Below are 19,108 nucleotides of genomic sequence, written 5' to 3' on the forward strand. Positions count from 1 at the left end.
CTGTCTATAATTATGTTGAAATTTTAACAAAACAAAGAACAAGCAAGCAAGTAAATCATATGCATAAAAAATCAATAAGAAGTATGCCAAATAATTAAATATTTTTTCTAGGCAGTACAATTATAGGAAAATATTAGCCCTTTATTTTTTATTTACTTCTTTGTACTCTTTTGTACTCTAGATCTTCTATTATAATTTAAAAATTTATTAAAATTTTAACAACCCAATTGAAGATTTTTTTAATTTAGCGTGTTTCTTTAGTGCATTTAAAATAATAAAAATTATTTTAAAAGATACTTATACATACCTTTTCAGAATTATAAATTGAGTAATTGTACAGTTATTAACTATATCCCGTATTCTCAAAGTGCTTGCAAAGAGAGAGGAAAAATAGATTTAAAAAATCATTTTTAACAACCTCCAGGCTACAAAATTATATTAGATGCCTGATTTCTCCCATCTGTCTTTATAGACCTTAAAAAATTATTTTTTTTGAAAACAATTTGGAAACTAGTTATTAGTATATTTTTTATAGCTCCATAGATGGGCCACGACTTCTGGAGGTTCCTGGATCTGTGGGTATTCTATTATCCTGAATCCTGTGTGTTGACCTACTCAAAGTAGGTAAACAAGAACAACACAACAAAAGAACCTATTCCTCAGTATAAATCAAAGAGGGCATGTAAATTAGTCTCCTTCACTGCGGCCGGTGATAATTTCGATGTGGCCCTAATGAGGGTCCCTTTAACCTGAGTTCCACCAGTGGCCATCCTGGACCCATGTACATGGGGTTTTAAATTGTTGACCCCAGAAGGAAATCATCTCACCTGGATCCATCCCAGACGATCACACTGTGTAAAACATGAAAGGTGATCCTACTGCATGTGTATTTTTTAAATGAAGTTATATTTACCATGAATAATAGAGAAAGAAATGTAAAAACTCAGGATTTATGCAAGAGCTAGTGTGGGTGTGTGTTTAAGTGCATTTTAAAAGAAAAACTCCTTTCTTGCCAGCAGAACTGACAGTCTCCTACACCCCCTTCCTAAAGCCTTGGAGCGGAGCTAAAACCAGGCTGAAACGTCCTTACTTCTCTCAGGCATTCTGGAAATTTGAAGCAACCCACGCTTTTTGGGTAAATCATTCAGGATTTCTGCCGTTTCCTGCCCAAGGAACAGTTTCTTCATGATGTCATACTGAAATTTTTGTCATTGATAAATTCTTTATGCTACCTAACATAATTAACAAAAGCTGTAATTACAAATATTGCACTTAGAAGTCTGTGGATTCTACAGGACAAATTCAACAGTCAGCTTAGCAGCAGGAAACAGAAGGCACACTCAAAGGGTTTAACTGAAGCAGGCGGTTGGGTACGATGCCTGTGGCTGGTTCAGTGCCAAGACTTTGTACATATTTGTTTAACTAATGAAGGACAATGTCGTATATGCCTCTTGTTTCCCTCCCAATAGGAAGGGCAGTACGAGACAGTGAAGAGATGCTGGGTGAACACCAGTTTACTATATAGTGATTGAAATGCTGTACCAGGTACCTCAAGTTAAAGATATATGTAGGTATTCATCTTCTCAGTCCCTGCCCCGGGAGACACTGGCTGTAAATATTGATGACAGGTGAGGCGCACACTCCAGGTGAAAAATTGCTACTGCCTTCCCTAAACCGCCACCATTCTAAATCATTTCAGCCCCCATTTTTTAACCAGACCCTACCTAGCACTTAATCCTTGAAATTACTAGTACTGAAAACATGGCATATACATATTCCTTCTTGTTTAACTCTGGCAAAATGATAATACAAAACAAATACCAAACAAAGCACATTTGTTTTCTATTTATTTAAATTATAATTTCAATAGTGTTTCTCAATACTGGAGATTAACTTTGTCCCTTTGAGAGTTTTTAAGAAAGTGATTTTTTCAGGGTAGAGAATCTGAATTTTTATTTATTTGAGCCATCTCTCTTTCCAAAGAAGTAATTTATGGCCCTGATTCATAGGGAAATACTTTTCAAGACAAATAGATAATTTTGAATGACTGGATCTCATTTGTTTGGGCTTATCTGCTTTGGGATAGGAATCAGGAACCAGGCTGTCCTGAGGCTGCGTGCAGACCTGTTGAGGCTTGTCAAAGTGCTGGAATCTGTCTCAGTAATTAGTAGCTTTGCACCTTAAGAAAGGAGCTCAGATTTCTTTGGATTGAAGCGTGGGACATGCAGAGAGAAAGCCAAGGACAATAAGCGAAGAAATAGCTGAGCAGTAGCAGCCAAGAGGATTCTCATCACTCTGTGATTTAGGGTCACAGTGCAGTTCAGGAAGAACGTAGCACATTTAAAAGAGCAACCAAGGCAGAGAGTATGAACAGTGCAGTAAAAAACATTTACTTCCAGAAATGGACTGTTGAAGCCCTCTATAGACTAATATGCCTAAAAGTCAAAAAGGATACAAGGGAAATGAACCTTTTTACCAGTGCCAAGTTCACTTTGTTCCAGGAACTGGGATATTTCATAATAAAAATTGAAACAAAGGCCAAAAATGAACCAATGGCAATTATTTTTCTAGATGGATTCTGGTCATCTTAATTCAGGCAACCAGTATATTTTATTCAGGCCTAGTTCTCTTTCTGTCCTTATTCAAGCCATGAAGTTTTAAGATAAACTTTGATAGATGGTAAATTATTTTAGTTTCTTTAATATTTATAAAAATGTAATAGTCCTAGAAGTTATTAGTACTAAAAGTCCTTATTCACTTTTTTGCCTAATTAGTTACTGAAATAACTGACATCAAAATATTTCCATATAATAAGGAATTATTTGGTAATGAAAATTGATCACTAATTGGTTAGTTTAAATAGACATACTTTAAGTAATATTGATTGGCTTTCAATGCCCATACGATACTTCTCATCAAAGTATAAATGAATTAACCAACCATTATAAATAATTAACAGATATGGAAGGCACTTACAGGAGTCAGCAGTACGACGTTCCTGTTTGCTTAATAAGCATCTACACAGGTCACTTCATGTCATGCATACTAACTTATAATAATGAGTATGGTAATAATATATAACTTGAAAGTTAAGGGAACATTTCTAATTTGAATATCATTTTCATTTTACCCATTTACCCCAGACAGCAAGATTTCTGATTGACGTATTTTTGATTGGATGTGTTTGATAATAAAAGATCACTTCCTTCTGCTTCCTTGAACTCTTAAAGCCAGATCTCTTATCTTTCAAACTCTGTTGACCAGTTGATGGGCCCAGTGATCAAAAACTGGGTGTGGTCAATAATATTCAAGTAACTTTTTCCTAACACCGACAATTCTGAAAATTCATGTTAATAATCCTGAATTGCTCTGGCCACCCAAAATCTGTGGACGAGTATGACCCAAAAGTATACCACCTGAAGTGTTACAACAGACAAACCTTTGAGTTTTAACAAGAATGGTACAGAAATATCTGTGATCCAAAGTCTTGTAAGGTTTTGCCTTTAAGTATTTTTTTGTGATAGTGGGTATTTCCTTTGGTAACACAATTGGTCAGCATGGAAAGTAAAAGGCAGGCCATTCACAGGATTAACCCGGGGCCTCATGAGCCCAGTGCGTGTGTGAGGGCATGCGTGGGCACGGCTCACTGCGCGATTCCCCTTGGCCATCATTGATTTCCTCCTCCTCATTAAACACTCATTGATTCTTGTCTTCCAGATGACACAGGCTGTCCTAGCAGTCAGTCAGTGTCTCCTGTGAAGACGCCCTCGGATGCTGGAAACAGCCCTGTTGGCTTTTGCCCTGGAAGTGATGAAGACTTTACCAGAAAGAAATGCGCAATTGGAATGGTTGGTGAGGGAAGCATCCAGTCAGCTCGCTGTAAGAAGGAGCCCAAGTCAGGCCTTGTGAAGCCAGGTGAGTGTTTGCTCTTCGTGTTCTTATCAGAGCAATGTGACTGGAGGGACTGCAAATGAGACGTGAAATGGAACACCTGGATGTTGAGATAGGGAACACTAATGCAGTACCTGGTACCCAGAAACATCTTTTTATATATATACATATTTTATATTATATACATATAAAAAAGGTGGAGCAGAGAGTGGAATATTTTCTGCACTGGTTGTTAATAATTGAGAATGTATATTGACATATGTGTCCATTAAAAAGACATTAAAAAAAGGAGGAAAGTGGAGGAAATGTTAACTGAATGGCCTAACAGACACTGAAACTATATAATTAAGTCTAGCATAAATTATTCTGAGAAATTCCTTGGTACCATCTAAAGTGCACACAAATTGTGAAAAGAACTGGTTATCTTGATGCAGATCTGCAGGGCTGGACATACCTGCTAACCTAGTTATTCTATTTGCTTTTAAATATTTAAATATGAATATGATACTTTATATGTGTAGACATATACACATAGAATATTCAATTATTTCAAAATTGTTAAAGCTGTGAGATGAAATGGAGCTCATTATTGCAGTGAATGCGATGCCATGAACATCAGAAAAGGTCAATTCTCAGAATTTGCAATCTATAAATAAATATTTTACATCTCAGAAATATACAGAGTGTACGAACAAATATAGTTTTAGTGAAACGAAAGTTATAACTTGAAGGTAAAAGTATCTGAGCGTTGGCATTGAGAAACAACCCTTATATTGCATTATTTTTTCAATATCACCAGTTATACTACACATGTCTATGAGCCTGAAAAGACAGATTAATGGCTTGTGTGAGTCTCATTCCTCACATTTGTCTTCTAATTTTTGTTCTGTGATGGCTTGTTGTGCAAGGGGCTATAGATGGCTTTATTTCAGTGGAGCCAGGGCTTGGTCCTCTGTCTGCTTCCACTGGAAGGTCCTGTGTCCTCTTCCATCTCCCTCTGTTTTTGTTCTTCCTGAATAAGTGATATGCATAGCATATCTTAATGGATTTTTCTTCATCTTGTTCTTGGCCAACCGAAGAGAATGTCATTTGGGCTCAGAGTTTAAGTACTGTGTGAAGTCCGCTATTTCCTAACAGTTCCTGACAAATGTTAGTCATGATGAATTTGTTAATATTCTTTTGATTTGGAATAATATAAAAAAGAAAGGGAATGATACACAATGGAAAAGACAGCATATGAAAAGAAAAATGGATATTGTGGATAAAAAGGGTGTTGGGTACCCCCAATACTTGAGACGGAGACAGTGAGTTAATGTCATACAATTATAGCCAAGAAATAAACCATTACCTTGTGTACTCAGCAATCAGAACTGCCTTCTTCCTTCCCTCAGCACAGTTGTCCTTTTGTTAAATTAAGATACAGTTCACATACCATATAATTCACCCTTTTAAAATGTACAATTCAGTGGGTTTTAATATATTCAAAAGATTGCACAAACATCACCACTATCCAATTTCTGGACATTTCCATCACACTCCCTAAAAAACCCCATACCCATGAGCAGTCACTGTCCACTCTTCCTTTCTCCCCGGGCAACCACTAACCTACCCTCGGTCTCTATGGATTTGCCTGTCCTGGGCATCTCGTATAATGACTCATACAACATGTGGCCTTTTGTGTTCGGCTTCTTAGCATGATATGTTCAAGGTGCATCAACGCAGCATGTGTTAGTACCTCTTTCTTTTTATGGCTCAGTAATATTCCATTGTATGGATATATCACATTTTAAAGTAGACTTTTGGGAAGCAATTTTGGGTTGACAGAAAAATTGAGCAGACAGCACAGAGAGCTCACACACACCCCCTCACTCCTCCTACCTCCAGCTTCCCCTGTTATTAACATCTGGCCTTAGTGTGGTGACATGCCACATTTTGCTTATCCATTCACCGTTGATGGACATTTGGGTTGTTTCCACTTTGGGGCTATCGTGAATAACGGTGCCATGAAGATTCACATGATAAGTTTTTGTACGTGCTTTCAGTTCTCTTGGGTATATACCTAGAAATGAAATTGCTGAGCCATATGCTCACTCTCTGTTTAACTCTTTGAGGAATTGCCAAACTGTTTTCCCAACTGGCTGCACCACTTTACATGCCACCAGCAACGTATAAAGGTTTCAATTTCTCTGCATCCTTGTTAACAGTTGTTATTATCTATCTTTTTATTATACCCACTCTCATGAGTGTGAAGTGGTATTTCATTGTGCTTTTGATTTATATTTCTCTAATGGCTAAAGATGATGAGTATCTTTTCATGTGCTTATTGGCCATTTATATGTCTTCCTTGGAGAAATGCTCTCAATTTTCCTTTAACTGAGAAGTAGTCACCAATAGAGTCTGCTTCTCTAATGTACAGAATGTAAGTTGAAGAGCAGAAGCCCTGTCATCCTCTTTTTGTATTCCTAGCACACAGGGTCCGGTGTGTATCGAGGGCACAATCAACATTTGTTGACCTCAACAGCAAAGGTAGGCTATGGGGTTGAGAGTATAAAATGGTGCAAGAAAGAATGTCAACTTCATGGATTGCAAAGAAAAAGCAGATTTTTATTGTGATGGTATTGTAGGATTTGAGTGCAACCTGAAATTATTTCATTTTTGTTATTCACCTCCCTCTCCTCCCCAGCCTCACTGCAAAAACATTTTACAGTGATGACAATACAGTGGAACAGTGGAACAGTGAAACAGTGAAACAAGAAATAAGTGTGGTACAGCAGGAACAAACTAAGTTTAAATGGCAGTTAAGATTATACTTGCCCTTCCTTGTTTCAATAATCATATGAATAATCGTACTTAATATAAGATTGAAGACCCTATGTATCTATGTATATATAGAGAAGTCACAGTGAACAAGTCTCTGTTCCTATGGAAGATACTCAGTTGCTGAAAACCAGCTACTTGTCTTGCTGAGATTGTTTAAGGCTTATGTCCTTATGAAGAAAATGCAGACAAAAAAGGAAAAAAAAAGAAGAGGAGAGGGAAGGGAAGAAGGAAGGAAAGCAAGAACAGTTCTTCTTCATGCTGGGTTTTGTTTTTTTTTTATGTTAATCCCAACCTCCTAATTTATCCCCACCCCCCAGCCCTTTCCCATTTGGTAACCATAAGTTTGCTTTCTATGTCTGTGAGTCTATTTCTGTTTTGTAAATAAGTTAATTTTTATCATTTTTTTAGATTGCACATATAAGTGATATCATATATTTGTCTTTGTCTGACTTTACTTAGTATGATCATTGGTCTATCCATGTCGCTGCAAATGGCATTATTTCTTTCTTTTTTATGACTGAGTAATATTCCATTGTGTGTGTGTATGTGTGTGTGTGTATATATATATATATGTATACACATATATATACCACATCTTTATCTAGTCATCAACTGATGGACTTTTAGTTTGCTTCTATGTCTTGGCTATTGTAAATAGTGCTGCTATGAATATTGGGGTGCATGCATCTTTTTGAATTAGAGTTTCCCATGAAACCTCAACTAGTATATGATATTTTGTGCATATTTTTCTGGAGTATGTGTCCATGGCCTTCATGTTGTTTTGACTAATGGATCCTTGGAGTATCCTGAAGGCCATGGACCCATACTCCAGAAAAATATGCACAAAATATCACATACTATTTCTGAGGTTTCATGGGTCTCCTTTATTAGGATCTAGGATTCCTAAATGACCCAGAGGCAGAGCCTGAAACACCTCTTTTGTCAGCGCTTCTCATTTAATTGATCATAGGCAAACATCACCTAAGTAGAGCTTACCTTGTGATCTTTTGATTTATTTGCATTTTGTCAAGGTCAGAGGCGTAACTAAAGTTTATTTCTCAGTTGCCTGAAATTCCTAATGTCATCACTAAAAACATTGCTCTAGTTTTTGAGTGGGACCCAATTCTGTACAGTAAGCTGTTTGTATTTAGAACAGTCTGCACCGTGACCTACCGTTCTCTGAACTTTCAGCAGGATAAACCCATCAGTCTCACAAATATGAAGAGAGGAAATCCTGGAAACGAGGTCCCTGAGTGACTCCAGAATTTAAAAAATGCAGCATCATAATCTGTTAAACCACAAGAAGACACTGCTCTCAGGTTAATACATTCCTCCTCCATAGCCCCAAGTGGCCATCTCCCCACGGCCTGAACTCATTGTCCACTCTTGATGTGCGCCCTACTTTTTTAAAATAAATCAACTCATTAGAACCAATACCAGTTTATTAAAATAGCAAGCAATTAGTGTCTCTTAGACAGATGCTCCAGGGCCGTTTAACATTAACCTGAGCCCATTTAATTTTAGATCCACTGTTCTAGATTCTGGAAACTGCTGTTCACCTCAGAAAGGAGTCATTGAAATGACCCTTTGGTCATTCAGACCAAGAGCTAATAATGTTTGCTGAGTATCTAATGCAGAAAGAGAAGGTCAAGATGTCCCAGGATTCCAGAGGGGCTTAGAAAGGGAGCCTGAGCCACCCGCACCTTTCCAGCAGGACACTCGGCACACACAGCAGGAAAGCCCTGCCCCCCGCCCGGCAGAACTTGTGCTGGAGCCTCTTGGAGGCAATGAGCCTTCTGCCATTTTGGCTTCTGTCACTTAATGCATTTTGTGCAGATTTAATTAAAAATTGCCACCAAAAAGCAAAAGAAAACATCCCTATAGTCCAATTGGATTATAGCTTTGCCTTTTTCATGTTTTCCTTTTATCTACAAGTCAATTCAATAACCACTCAGGGCTGAATCTCCAGAGCTAATACAGTGGCTGTCATAACATAGGTGTTCATAAATACCTCAGTGAGAGTAGAGGGTACAGGGAAGGCTGTTCAGTGTGGGATAGCGTGGGAGAGCTGGGCAAAGAAGACCTCAGCATCATCCCTGCTCTTATGGACCTTACTGAAGGCAGAAAACTGTACGATAAATCTGGTCAGTAGTGCCGATTAAAGGGGAAGGGATGAAGGCATTCTGATTGCGAACTTTTTGAGGGATCTGCAGCGTTCACATCCTTCTCCCAGGAGCTTCTCCTGTATTTAGTTCACAGTCAGCTTTCCTGATGAGATTTTTTTTTACCCAGAAAGGAAAGGCCACGTTGGATTTCCATGCCAGTACACTGAATGATGTTCCTGGGCCTCCTTTAAGGCTTGATTTCCTACTTGGGAAGCATCCTAACCCAAAGAAGATAAAGACCCAGCGTCATTTTTCTACAAATGCAAGTGCTAAATCCCTTCCGACACCAGGCTTTTTGGAGAGCTGGGCAAACAATTACACAGTTTAAACAAATAATTAGAAAATGTGAAAGTTAAAAAAAAAAAAAACCACTGATTAAGGAGATAGGTAAAGAGCAAATGGTTAGGGCCAGTCCGATTGAAAGGAAATCCACATTTAGAAACTGAAACGTTGAAATCTGCATTTGAAAGATGTCACCTCTGCCATGCCATCGGCATTCAAGCTAAGTTAGTATTCCCAGGTCATCAGACACCGCCCAGGCTGTTGAAATTGGAGACCAGGCCAGGTGAACTCTAATGACCTCACAACAGTAACGGAGGACGGGTGACTTTAAAAAGACAATTTCCCACATTTAGAGGCATTCGCTCGAAAACTCAGAAGGCACCACCTCGGTTAAGTGATGAATCAGCGCTGCTTCCCTTAGTAGACGGAGGCTCTTCCACACGCAGCTGATAGCCTGCAGATGTTCTGTGCTTATCACAAGCATCGCCCCTTTCACTTCACAGTTAGTTCTGTGAAACAGAAGAGAGCGAGACAATTTACAGGGTGGGTGGGGGTGAGTGGGGGCAGACATGTGTGGAACAACTTGAGCGACAAAGTGGAGAGTCAAGAGCTTAGATCTACACAGTTCCTCCCCAGGTTACCCAGCTTGTTGTTTCTGGCAAGAAAAAAGTGTGTGTGGGTGGGTGGGGCAGGTCTGGGGGGACACTTTCTAACCACTGGCCTCAGGAGTCCAGTACACTAGGCTCACATCTTCATCTCACCCCCTTATAACTGTGCACTCTTCAGCTACTAGTTATATCCCAGAAACTTGGTGTTCCGAATCTGTGAAATGGGCTTTCGTGAAGGTTAAATACACTAAAGGATATAAAATGCCCGACATTGGACCTGGCACCAAGTAATTCCTTAGAAAATGTTAATAATGGTCATTTATTGCTCTTAAAAGAGTTACCAGAAATTCCTTGCACTTTGTTTACAGGAAAACCCTTCAAACTGTCACACAGGACTTACTGTTTATTTAAAACAAAATTCTATCCCAGTTCACATAAAATGGAAGGGTGTTTGCCATAGGAGGGCACTAAAAAGAGCATGAATTGACAGCTGATGGCCTGACAATGAGGAAAGAGACAGGAACAAATGAAAAAGCAGACAAAAGACCACTTAAAAGCACAGTGGCCTTTAAAATGTTTTAGGGCCTTAAATGTTTTGTAGCACTTAATGCAGTAATTAACGTTCTAGAGACAGACAGAGTCATTGTGATGGTGGAGTTGGCAGAAAATGATGTGTATGAGGGCAGGAAAATGTCTTCAGCATTTTAGACATATTTTTGTGGAGTGGAAAAATTAAAATTTTAGTGCTGAAAGAGATTTTGGTTATATGGAAACTTTCTACATTCTTTGGCAAGGCAATACTTATTCTAATAGCTTACGGTTTCAATCAAAGGTCTTCCAGCAAAACCCAGGCTCAAATAAAGGCTGTAATCTGTTTCAGATACTGAAAGCCTTTTGAAGGTATCTGGAAGAATATATTAGAAGTAACTGTGGGCTTGCGTGACCCTGAAGTTTGATTAAAAATTGTTTTAGCTAATACTTATTGAGCCCTGACTGTCCCAGGCAAAATTCCAAGCCCTTTACTCATTTAATCCTAGTATCAGTGTGAGAAAAGGATCTCATTATCCCCTGTTTTACAGATGGGGAAACTGGCATAGAGAGGTTAATTCATCCAAGGTCACACAGTTGGATGTGTGGATTTTAAACAGCGTAGTCTTATTCCTAACTCTTAACCACTGCACAGCTTGTAAGGTCTGACTTCCAAGGAATAACTCACTGAATTGGGGAAGGGGGGTAATACGTGAGAAAGATAGAAAAGAGGATTTTTTTAAAAAAAATCTGTAGAACCCTATAAATTAACTGATATAGTCCCTATATAGATTATGCTGGCAGTTGCTGATAACAAAATCATTGAACCTCAAAGTAACAACAATGAAATAGAGAAAGTTGAACGCAGAAGGCTGTTTGGATGCAGATCAGTAAAATAAACCACGAGGATGAGAACATCAAAGGCATGTTAAGGTCTCGAGTGTTTTCCACTTAACCACGGACTGGTCCTTTCTCCACTTGTCACCATAGTTTATGTGCTGCCTGCCTGTCATGAATACTTTTGTAATCAAAGATCATTAGGCTTTGTCAACTTAAGTAAGAGCTTTTGCGTGGGTGCTGAAGAGGATCTCTGAAACTTTCTTTCACTCTGAGAGAAAGAATGTTCTCCCAGGACACAGCAGAGGATGCTTTATGGTGAACATGTTTTCTGGGTATAGTCTAGCCCTTCTCCCCAGCAGAGACCAGACCAGTGAAAAAAAGCATAAGTGTGATGAGCAGACTTGAGTGTTTGCCTTTACGGCAGGGCTACATGTTTACTCTCGTGCCTTTCTCCCATCTGCGCTTCTGATAATGCACCCAATCAGTGTAATGGTGCCAAATGGTCTGCTAATCGCTTTCCCCCTAAGAATTAGTGAATTATGATCCTCTTCTTCCCAAAGGTGACTGCCGTTCCAATCCCAGGTCTACTAAGGTTTACTGCAGGGACAGTGTTCTAGCTACTGATCTGGGGGCCTGCCAGATGCTTCCTGGGTGCTCTGATGTGTTGAGAATGAAGCATTACTGGTCTCTCTTACATAGCAGACGTGCTAGCAGACCACACACCCAGCATTAAACATATTTATCGACTACCAACAGGAGAGAAATAAACCTGGAAACTTCTTGCACACACAAACCTATAAACTAAGAGTTCTGAATCATGCAGATACAGGCTTTAGATTGGGCTTTGGGGGGTCTAATTGAGCAGAGTTTATTGAAGAGACTGCCTGCAGAGGAGTGGATGTGACTGAGGAGATCCAGCAAGGAAGGCGATGGCAGCAGCTTGGAGCCCTTCCCACGTCCCGGCGGGGCCGGAAGAAGGTCCAGTTACCCAGAACCCAGGGCGAGAGAACACCAGGCTGCACGGGAGGGGGCGACGCGCTTGGGTAGAGGAACAAAGCACCTGACGAGAAAGGAGCCAGAGGGATAAGTACCCTGACCTCTCCGTCTTCTTTGTCATTATAGTTTGTCATGTGGCATCTGGGTAGATTGCAGGGTTATTGACAAAAGTTATGTGTTGAACACCACAGTAAGTTCACTTGGGTAATTTAGTAAGTTAAGGTCTTCTGCCACCTGAACCTGTGTCTGCTCCTTGCCAAGGGACGGCAGTAAGCCTCGTAAATACAGGCTGTGGGTCAGTGAGCCGGGCTTCAGGAAGCTGGCTGCAGTGGGCTTGCATTCCTAGATGCATGGACAAGAATGTTTGTGGCATTGCAGGGAGGTGATCGTTGTGTGTGAGTCTAAAGGATGGCCACCCTCACCTGACCACGTGTAAGGTTTCTGCTAAACCTCAGCCTGAATCCCAGGTGGACGTTGATTGACCGGCTTTCGGTCACTCAACAAAGATTTATGAAGCATTTACGCTGTGCTGACACCGTTGTTTCAGTCATCAGGGATAGAGAAGTGGAAATAAACAGACAAGATGCCTGTTCTCTTGGAGCCTGCCTTTAGCACGGAGCGATGGCTGATACACAAGCAGACAAACAAGATGAGTTCAGACAGTGACAAGAAAGACAAGGTAATGCTAGAGATAGTGACTGGGCGTGGGACAGGGAGTGTCTGGGGAGATGACATCTGAGCTGAGAACTTAGCCATCCATATTCCTTCGCACTTGGGGAGGCAGTGGGCAGAGCAGTGAGCTAGGAAGGGAAGCGAGTGGTAGCAGGTGAGATCTGTATCATTAGAGCAATGGGAACCCACTGGGAGAGGCAGTGAAAACGGGGAAAGTGTGGGGATACAGTGTAGATGACAGAATATACGGTCCCGCACTTTCCTAATGAGATTAGAAACGTTTTATTTGCTAACTCCAGTAAACCTTTACAGATGGATGAAGTAGTCAATATCTGATAAATTTTTAAATTTATTTTTTAGTTAAATACACCAATTTATACTGTGCTATTAATGTAGAAGCAATGATTTTATTATTTATAGTTAATATAAAAAATGTATTGTCTTGCTCATCCTTAGAGCTGCTTTGCAACTCAGCTGTCTTGTCTAGAGCAAATTTCCTTCACTTCCGCCAAATTTGTTTGATATAAAGCAGTTTTGAAGTCATGCCTGGTGTTCTCATTGGACACTATTTTTAAGCCTCCAAGTACTGTGAGGGTATGAGTTAGGTTACTGTAAAAAGAGGCTCCCAAATCCAGAGGTTAAAATTAGACAGAAGTTGATCTGTCTCCTGTAAAACAGGGCACAGGTGATGGGTGGTCCAGGCCGGTAGGCAACTCTGTCAGGCTGGCTGTCCTCTCCCAGGCTGAGGGAAGTGGGAACGGGACCAGGGGATACCCACTTAGGCATTTTCAGGTCAGGACACAGAAGTGGCACATGTCATTTCTAATTATATCCCAGGACATCTTAGTCAAATGGGCATCTATTATTATGGAAGAAGGGGAGAGTGGAGGTGGCCATTGGAGGACAACTAACAGGGTGTCACAACATCTGTGTATAGCATGGGGACAGCTGGGTTTTCTGTTTTCCTGTAGATGGAATGTGAACTTCCTTCACTACCCAAAGCTATTCAGTTACTGAGTTCTGTTAGCAAGGAATTTTCTTTTTTCCCAATCTCTACAACCTAACCGTTGACTATTGCTGTTTAAAGTAATCTTTAAAAGGCTGGAGGAGTCAGACCACGGGAATAATTACAAAATCTGGCTTTGAATTTCTTGGCCCCCTGCATTTTAATAATCGCATCAGTCGACCTCTGAAGGCAGCCCTAACCAGCACTGACTGAGGTCAAATCAGACTGATGTGCCTTTTTCAAATGACGCTTTTTGTTCAAAGAAGGTAATTATAAGAAAGAACTCTGTAATAAGAGGCTTCAGAAAGACTTTAGTATAAGGAGCTTTCTTTTCTGAGAGGTAATCGTGGGAGGAGGGCACCTCACCTTATATTTAGACATTGAATAGGGTGGGCCGGGGCACCTGCAGAGCAGTGCGGGGGAGGGGGAGTCAGTGGGCATAAGAATTTCTTTTGTAAACGTAAGGAAATGCTTTCTCTTTTTTGTTAATACTTATTTTTCTCAGGTTGCTGTGAGAATCATAAAATATGTTAAGTAAATAGCAGAGTACAGGCCTACCTCGGAGATGTGGGTTTGGTTCCAGACCACAGCAATAAAGTGAATGTTGTGATAAAGTGAGTCATATGAATTTTTTGGTTTCCCAATGCCTGTAGAAGTTATATTTACACTGTATTGTAGTCTACTAAATGTGCAGTAGCTTTATGCCTTAAAAATATACGTGTCTTAATTTAAAAATTCTTCATGCTATAAAATGCAGATCATCATCTGACAACACAGAGTTACCACATATCTTCAATTTATTAAAAAAATGCAGTATCTGCAAAGTGCAATAAATGAGCTGTGCCTGTATATGCATCAAGTAAATACCTCATGGCACTAAGGCAAACATGCACATCCTGTGTCTTTGCAGAATTCAGGGTCAGTATTGGGCAGGAAGCTGTGCTTGTAGTGACGGTACTTGCTTGGTCTACAGTATGTGCTCAGTTAATGAGCATTCCTGTTATTACATGAGAAATGAGGAGAGTTTACAGATTGCACGACTTAAAGGCATTTGAATGTTCACTTATTGTCTTGTCTGCATTGGTCCTATTTTATCATGGATGCCTTCCTAGTAAGAATTATTCGGATGTAATGGAGGGCTCTAGCAGAAGCTTAATAAACAGATTTACTCTAAGCAGACTCCTCTTTGGAAGGACTGTGCCAACAGTTGTCCCAGAGAGCCCTCGATTCCATTTTCTTCCTTCAGAACAAGGGAACCACTGTGCAGTGCCTTGCATATTTAAATAGCTGGAATTCATGCAGTACACCAAGTATTTTCCTCAGAGCATCACATGCTTGCCATTAAATTTAGGAATATGTGGGGTTTTGGATGTCATTTCTTCCTTGCTCTTGGGATATAAACATGGTAGAAGGGCTCCAAGTGGTTTTTTTTTTGCTCCATAATTGTCAAAGGATTAGCCTTGACTGTTGTGTAGGCATTTACTTCTGTTTGACAATTTGATGTTTCCCTTAAATGCTTTGTGTCCATTCATGAGGGCGATGGTTTCATTTGAAACGCTGCAGTCACCAGGGAGAAGCTCCTGTGCTCTTCCCTGATTGGCCAACCTCCCTCTGCCTCCTGTTGCTATGGTGCCCAGCAGAGTAACTTCCTTGCCCTGCACATGCAGGAGGCTCGGTCTCCATGGATACCCCACTCTGAGACTGTACTCCATGGAGAGATGAGCTGAGCAGCACACACTATATTTCTGCACAAGACATACCCCAGCCTGTGGTGGGAGGCTGTTTGCAGAGGCAGTGTTTGCCATGAAAGTCTACGGAGCTTACCTTCTAAGTAAGTCATATTAGTCACAGTAAGTAAATAATTATATTGGATCCCAGAGGATATGCTCTTTGTGTGTATGGGTGTGTCAAGTTAGTGGTGGTAGGCTAAAAATGTAGTCTAAAAACATCAGCTCTGCCTTTCAGAAATTCTGAACATGAAATCTGGGGCTAAACTTTTTTAAATACACACATATATTGTTTTAAATACTCCTGATCATTTGTGAGTCTGCAAGTCGAAGCCAAAGTGAAAAAGACTGACCATGGAGGATTACATTTTTGAATGCTCATCTATTGCAGGCTGCATGTGTAAATGCAGAGCTTGGCCTTACTCAGGGGTGTGCTGTGGGAATAGATGAGCACAGCCACGATTAATGCTAATTGGCACCGCACATAGTTTGCAGTGGGCCTCTGTGTAGGCTGAAGACTGATGTATTTATTATCAAGAGAGATATTGCTCATGTGTTCATGTCTGCCAGTTCACCATGAAAATTATTCAGAGACTATCTCTGATCAGTTTTAATTTACTTTTCTCGTGTAGCATCCAGCAGAAATTCAAACTCTTCCTGTCCCTGGCATTGGGATGTAGAAGAGTTTTCTTTTTATTAACTGGTTTGCTCTAACACTTCCTCTTTAGTGTACATTCCAAGAACATAAGGGGGTGGGTTTGCAATGTTGTAAAACACATGAGTCATCGTAAACTGATTTTCATCTGCTGGGCAAATGATTAATGCCTGTGGTGTTAAAATTAATTAGTGGAAACAAAAGACTATACCTGTGGTAACCCCTGCTCTGGCTCAATAACTTTAAAATTGTGTAAAATTTGATTTTCAGACTGTCCACAGTTGATAGCTGTCACCTAAGAGCTCTAAACAAAAAGCAGAACATGTCATGTATTGGTAAAGAGAGAGATTCATTTTTAATCGTACAAAAGAGTGAGCACAGAGTAGTACACTAGATTGTAAATGTCTCCTGTTTTCTGGACTCACAACCAACCATTCATGCAAAGGACAACCAGTGTGATGTCCTCTCTTCCAACTGTTAGTCATGGCTCAATTTTAACTGCCTCAAATGGTGAAAAGGTACCACCCTTTGAGGATGTGAATGTACTGATGATTCCTCTGGCCCTTTGTCACTGAGGTCATGTTTCATAAATATAATTTCCATCCATCAAAGGGGCAGCAGACAAGTAAGGGTGCATGATGAACTCTGTAATCATCATGGTTTCGGAGACCTGGAAACCATGTCAATGACAGCGTCTCCAAAGTTTTTCACCTCACTGGTAGTAGAGAGCTCCATTTCCCTTTTTCATGTGTTTGTGATGTGATGAATTCTCCTGCCCATCTCTGAAAACCAGCGTCATATGGGATTTTTTTCAATCTCAAAATATTGGAATGTCGTCTCAGTTTCCTCATCTGTATAGTGGGATAATAATAGTACCTGTGACATAAGGCTGCTTTGAAAATTCAGTGACATCATCAGAGGTACAGGACATACACTACACAGTCGCTGCTGTTGTGTGATCACCGTGAGTGTCATCCTCATCAGTTTTACAAAGGCCTTGTAGTTAAGGGAGGCTGTAGCTAAGAGCTTGAACAATTCTTCTGTTTGATTCCATTCAGCCTATCAAATTGCCTAGCAGATGCTTACTAAGACCCTAACTATGTGCTTGGTATTCGAATTATGACATTCAATGTACATGAATGTGTAGCTAACAAAACAAAACATGAAATATACAGTAGTTTTCTCTGTTCAGATGTGTGGCTTTCTGTTTTTGTTAAATGGCTGTGTCTATCTCTATATAATAAAATGTTTGCCAATTCGTTTTGCTGCCCCTAATGGAGATGTAGGATTCCACAACGGTTATGTAAGATAAAAAGGGGCTGGAACCCAGCATAAGTCTAGTTAATTTTTATAATATGAACTGAAAATGTGACATTTCGAAACCTAGGTTTGAATTTTAAGCTCACTTCCTTTCCTGAAGGGATTTCCGTTCAGAGGTGCAGTAAATGACATATTTTGAAAAGAGAGCAGTTTGGTTAAGTTGAAAGTCTGAGGACTGATGAGAGAGGACACGATGGGAAATGATTGATTAATCTGTATAAAAATAGGCCCCATGCTAGGATTTTTCCTTTTGCACTAATCCTGTGTGACATCTGAACCAAGAAAAATATAAAACCAATGCCATATGTGCAGAGCCTGCTGGTGCTGATTTTAAAACGCATGAAGAGTTGACCCAGATAATATTTTGCAGCTTTATTTTTACTGTAATGTCATTTTCATTTTCCATTTCTTCTTTCTGGCATGTTCTCTCCCTTCCATCTGTTGGCCCTGGAAGGAACGTGGCATGTGGGGCAAGGACGATACCAATTTGCTCACATGGAGGAAAAGGGGAGGGCATTTGTAGGGTGCGTTTTAACATGAGGTTCTCTGGAGGCTGGGAACTTGGGACTTAATGTATGTCCAAACGTATAGCTCAATATACTTTGCTAAACATGATTTCAGATGCAATATCACTCAGAAAATCAAACTGGAATAAGTCTTCTCCTGCAATGTCTCAAGGCAAAGATGAAGTCCTTGGCAACATTCCCACTAGCACAGTGACCTTTTCGCTACGTGATGCTGGTCTGTGACCAGAATATTGCTCCACTTTCTTTTTCCATGGTTGTTAGTCAGACAGGCACATGCTCTGACAATGCCCAGTTTGTCAGGTGTTTGTCAGGTCCTTGGTGCTGCTGTCATGAGTCAGGGATCACATCCTTTTGTTGACATCTTAGGAGCATTCTGAGTCCTGTTTGCCAGTTGACAGTCCTATTTGCAGAGTCCTTTTTCATCTGAGGGAGTTTGTGGCAGTTTCAGAGGGAGGGACGTTCCCTCGTCTTGTGTGGTGGCAGGAAAACTGGATCTCGCCGAATCTTTGGCTTCTTGTGCTCACCCCTGTGGCTGAGATAGGCAGGCTCTGCCGGACTCTGCCAGGAAGATCTGATTTCTGTCCAGGCGACTGGCAGGCCTGACTGCTCTTGAGAGATGGAGGCTGTGCCTGAACCTGATACTGGGTGGCTGCGTGCCATCCAGCATCGTTTGTGGAGGAAGTGAAGGATCCAGGCAGAGAAGCCTCAGCGAGTACAAAGTGTGGTCCAGGATCTGCGGGCAGTGCCGGGGTCTCCTGTACTGTCACATCCAGCTCACCAGGGACAGTGAAGGGGTGTGCAAAGCCGGGCATTCCTGAGTTTGGGATGGGACTCTCCAACTTAGCATTTCCACCCCTTCCTTTTCTCTTCAGTCTCAGCCACCATTGAACAGAACCGAACCCAGTAATGGTACTCATTCGTTTTATCAACAACTATTTATTGAGGTGCCAGCCAGTGAGCCAGGCAGTGGGATTCGGCAGTAAACCCCGGGTTCCACGTGCCATGTGATGTAGTGTGTTTCCAGGGAAGTACAGGTTCTGTGAGTACACAGAGGAGGACCATGGAGCCCAG

At 40.6% G+C, this 19,108-nt stretch overlaps 1 protein-coding gene across 11 annotated transcripts in view; it reads left to right on the forward strand.

Moving 5' to 3' along the window:
- SYBU (syntabulin) overlaps window positions 1–19,108 on the forward strand; it is a 104,264-nt gene that overhangs the window by 56,060 nt on the left and 29,096 nt on the right. For 8 of the 11 annotated variants that reach the window (XM_032467667.1, XM_032467666.1, XM_032467663.1 and 5 more), the window contains 2 exons: window positions 3,718–3,915; window positions 6,358–6,417. In XM_032467667.1, the coding sequence (XP_032323558.1) occupies window positions 3,718–3,915; window positions 6,358–6,417 (258 nt within the window). Of the gene's footprint in view, window positions 1–3,717; window positions 3,916–6,357; window positions 6,418–14,951; window positions 15,640–19,108 lie in introns of those variants that run through there. The other 3 variants (XM_032467668.1, XM_032467661.1, XM_006187581.3) reach the window with 2 other exon arrangements.

Source organism: Camelus ferus, chromosome 25, assembly GCF_009834535.1.
Source record: "Camelus ferus isolate YT-003-E chromosome 25, BCGSAC_Cfer_1.0, whole genome shotgun sequence".
Lineage (NCBI taxonomy): Eukaryota > Metazoa > Chordata > Mammalia > Artiodactyla > Camelidae > Camelus > Camelus ferus.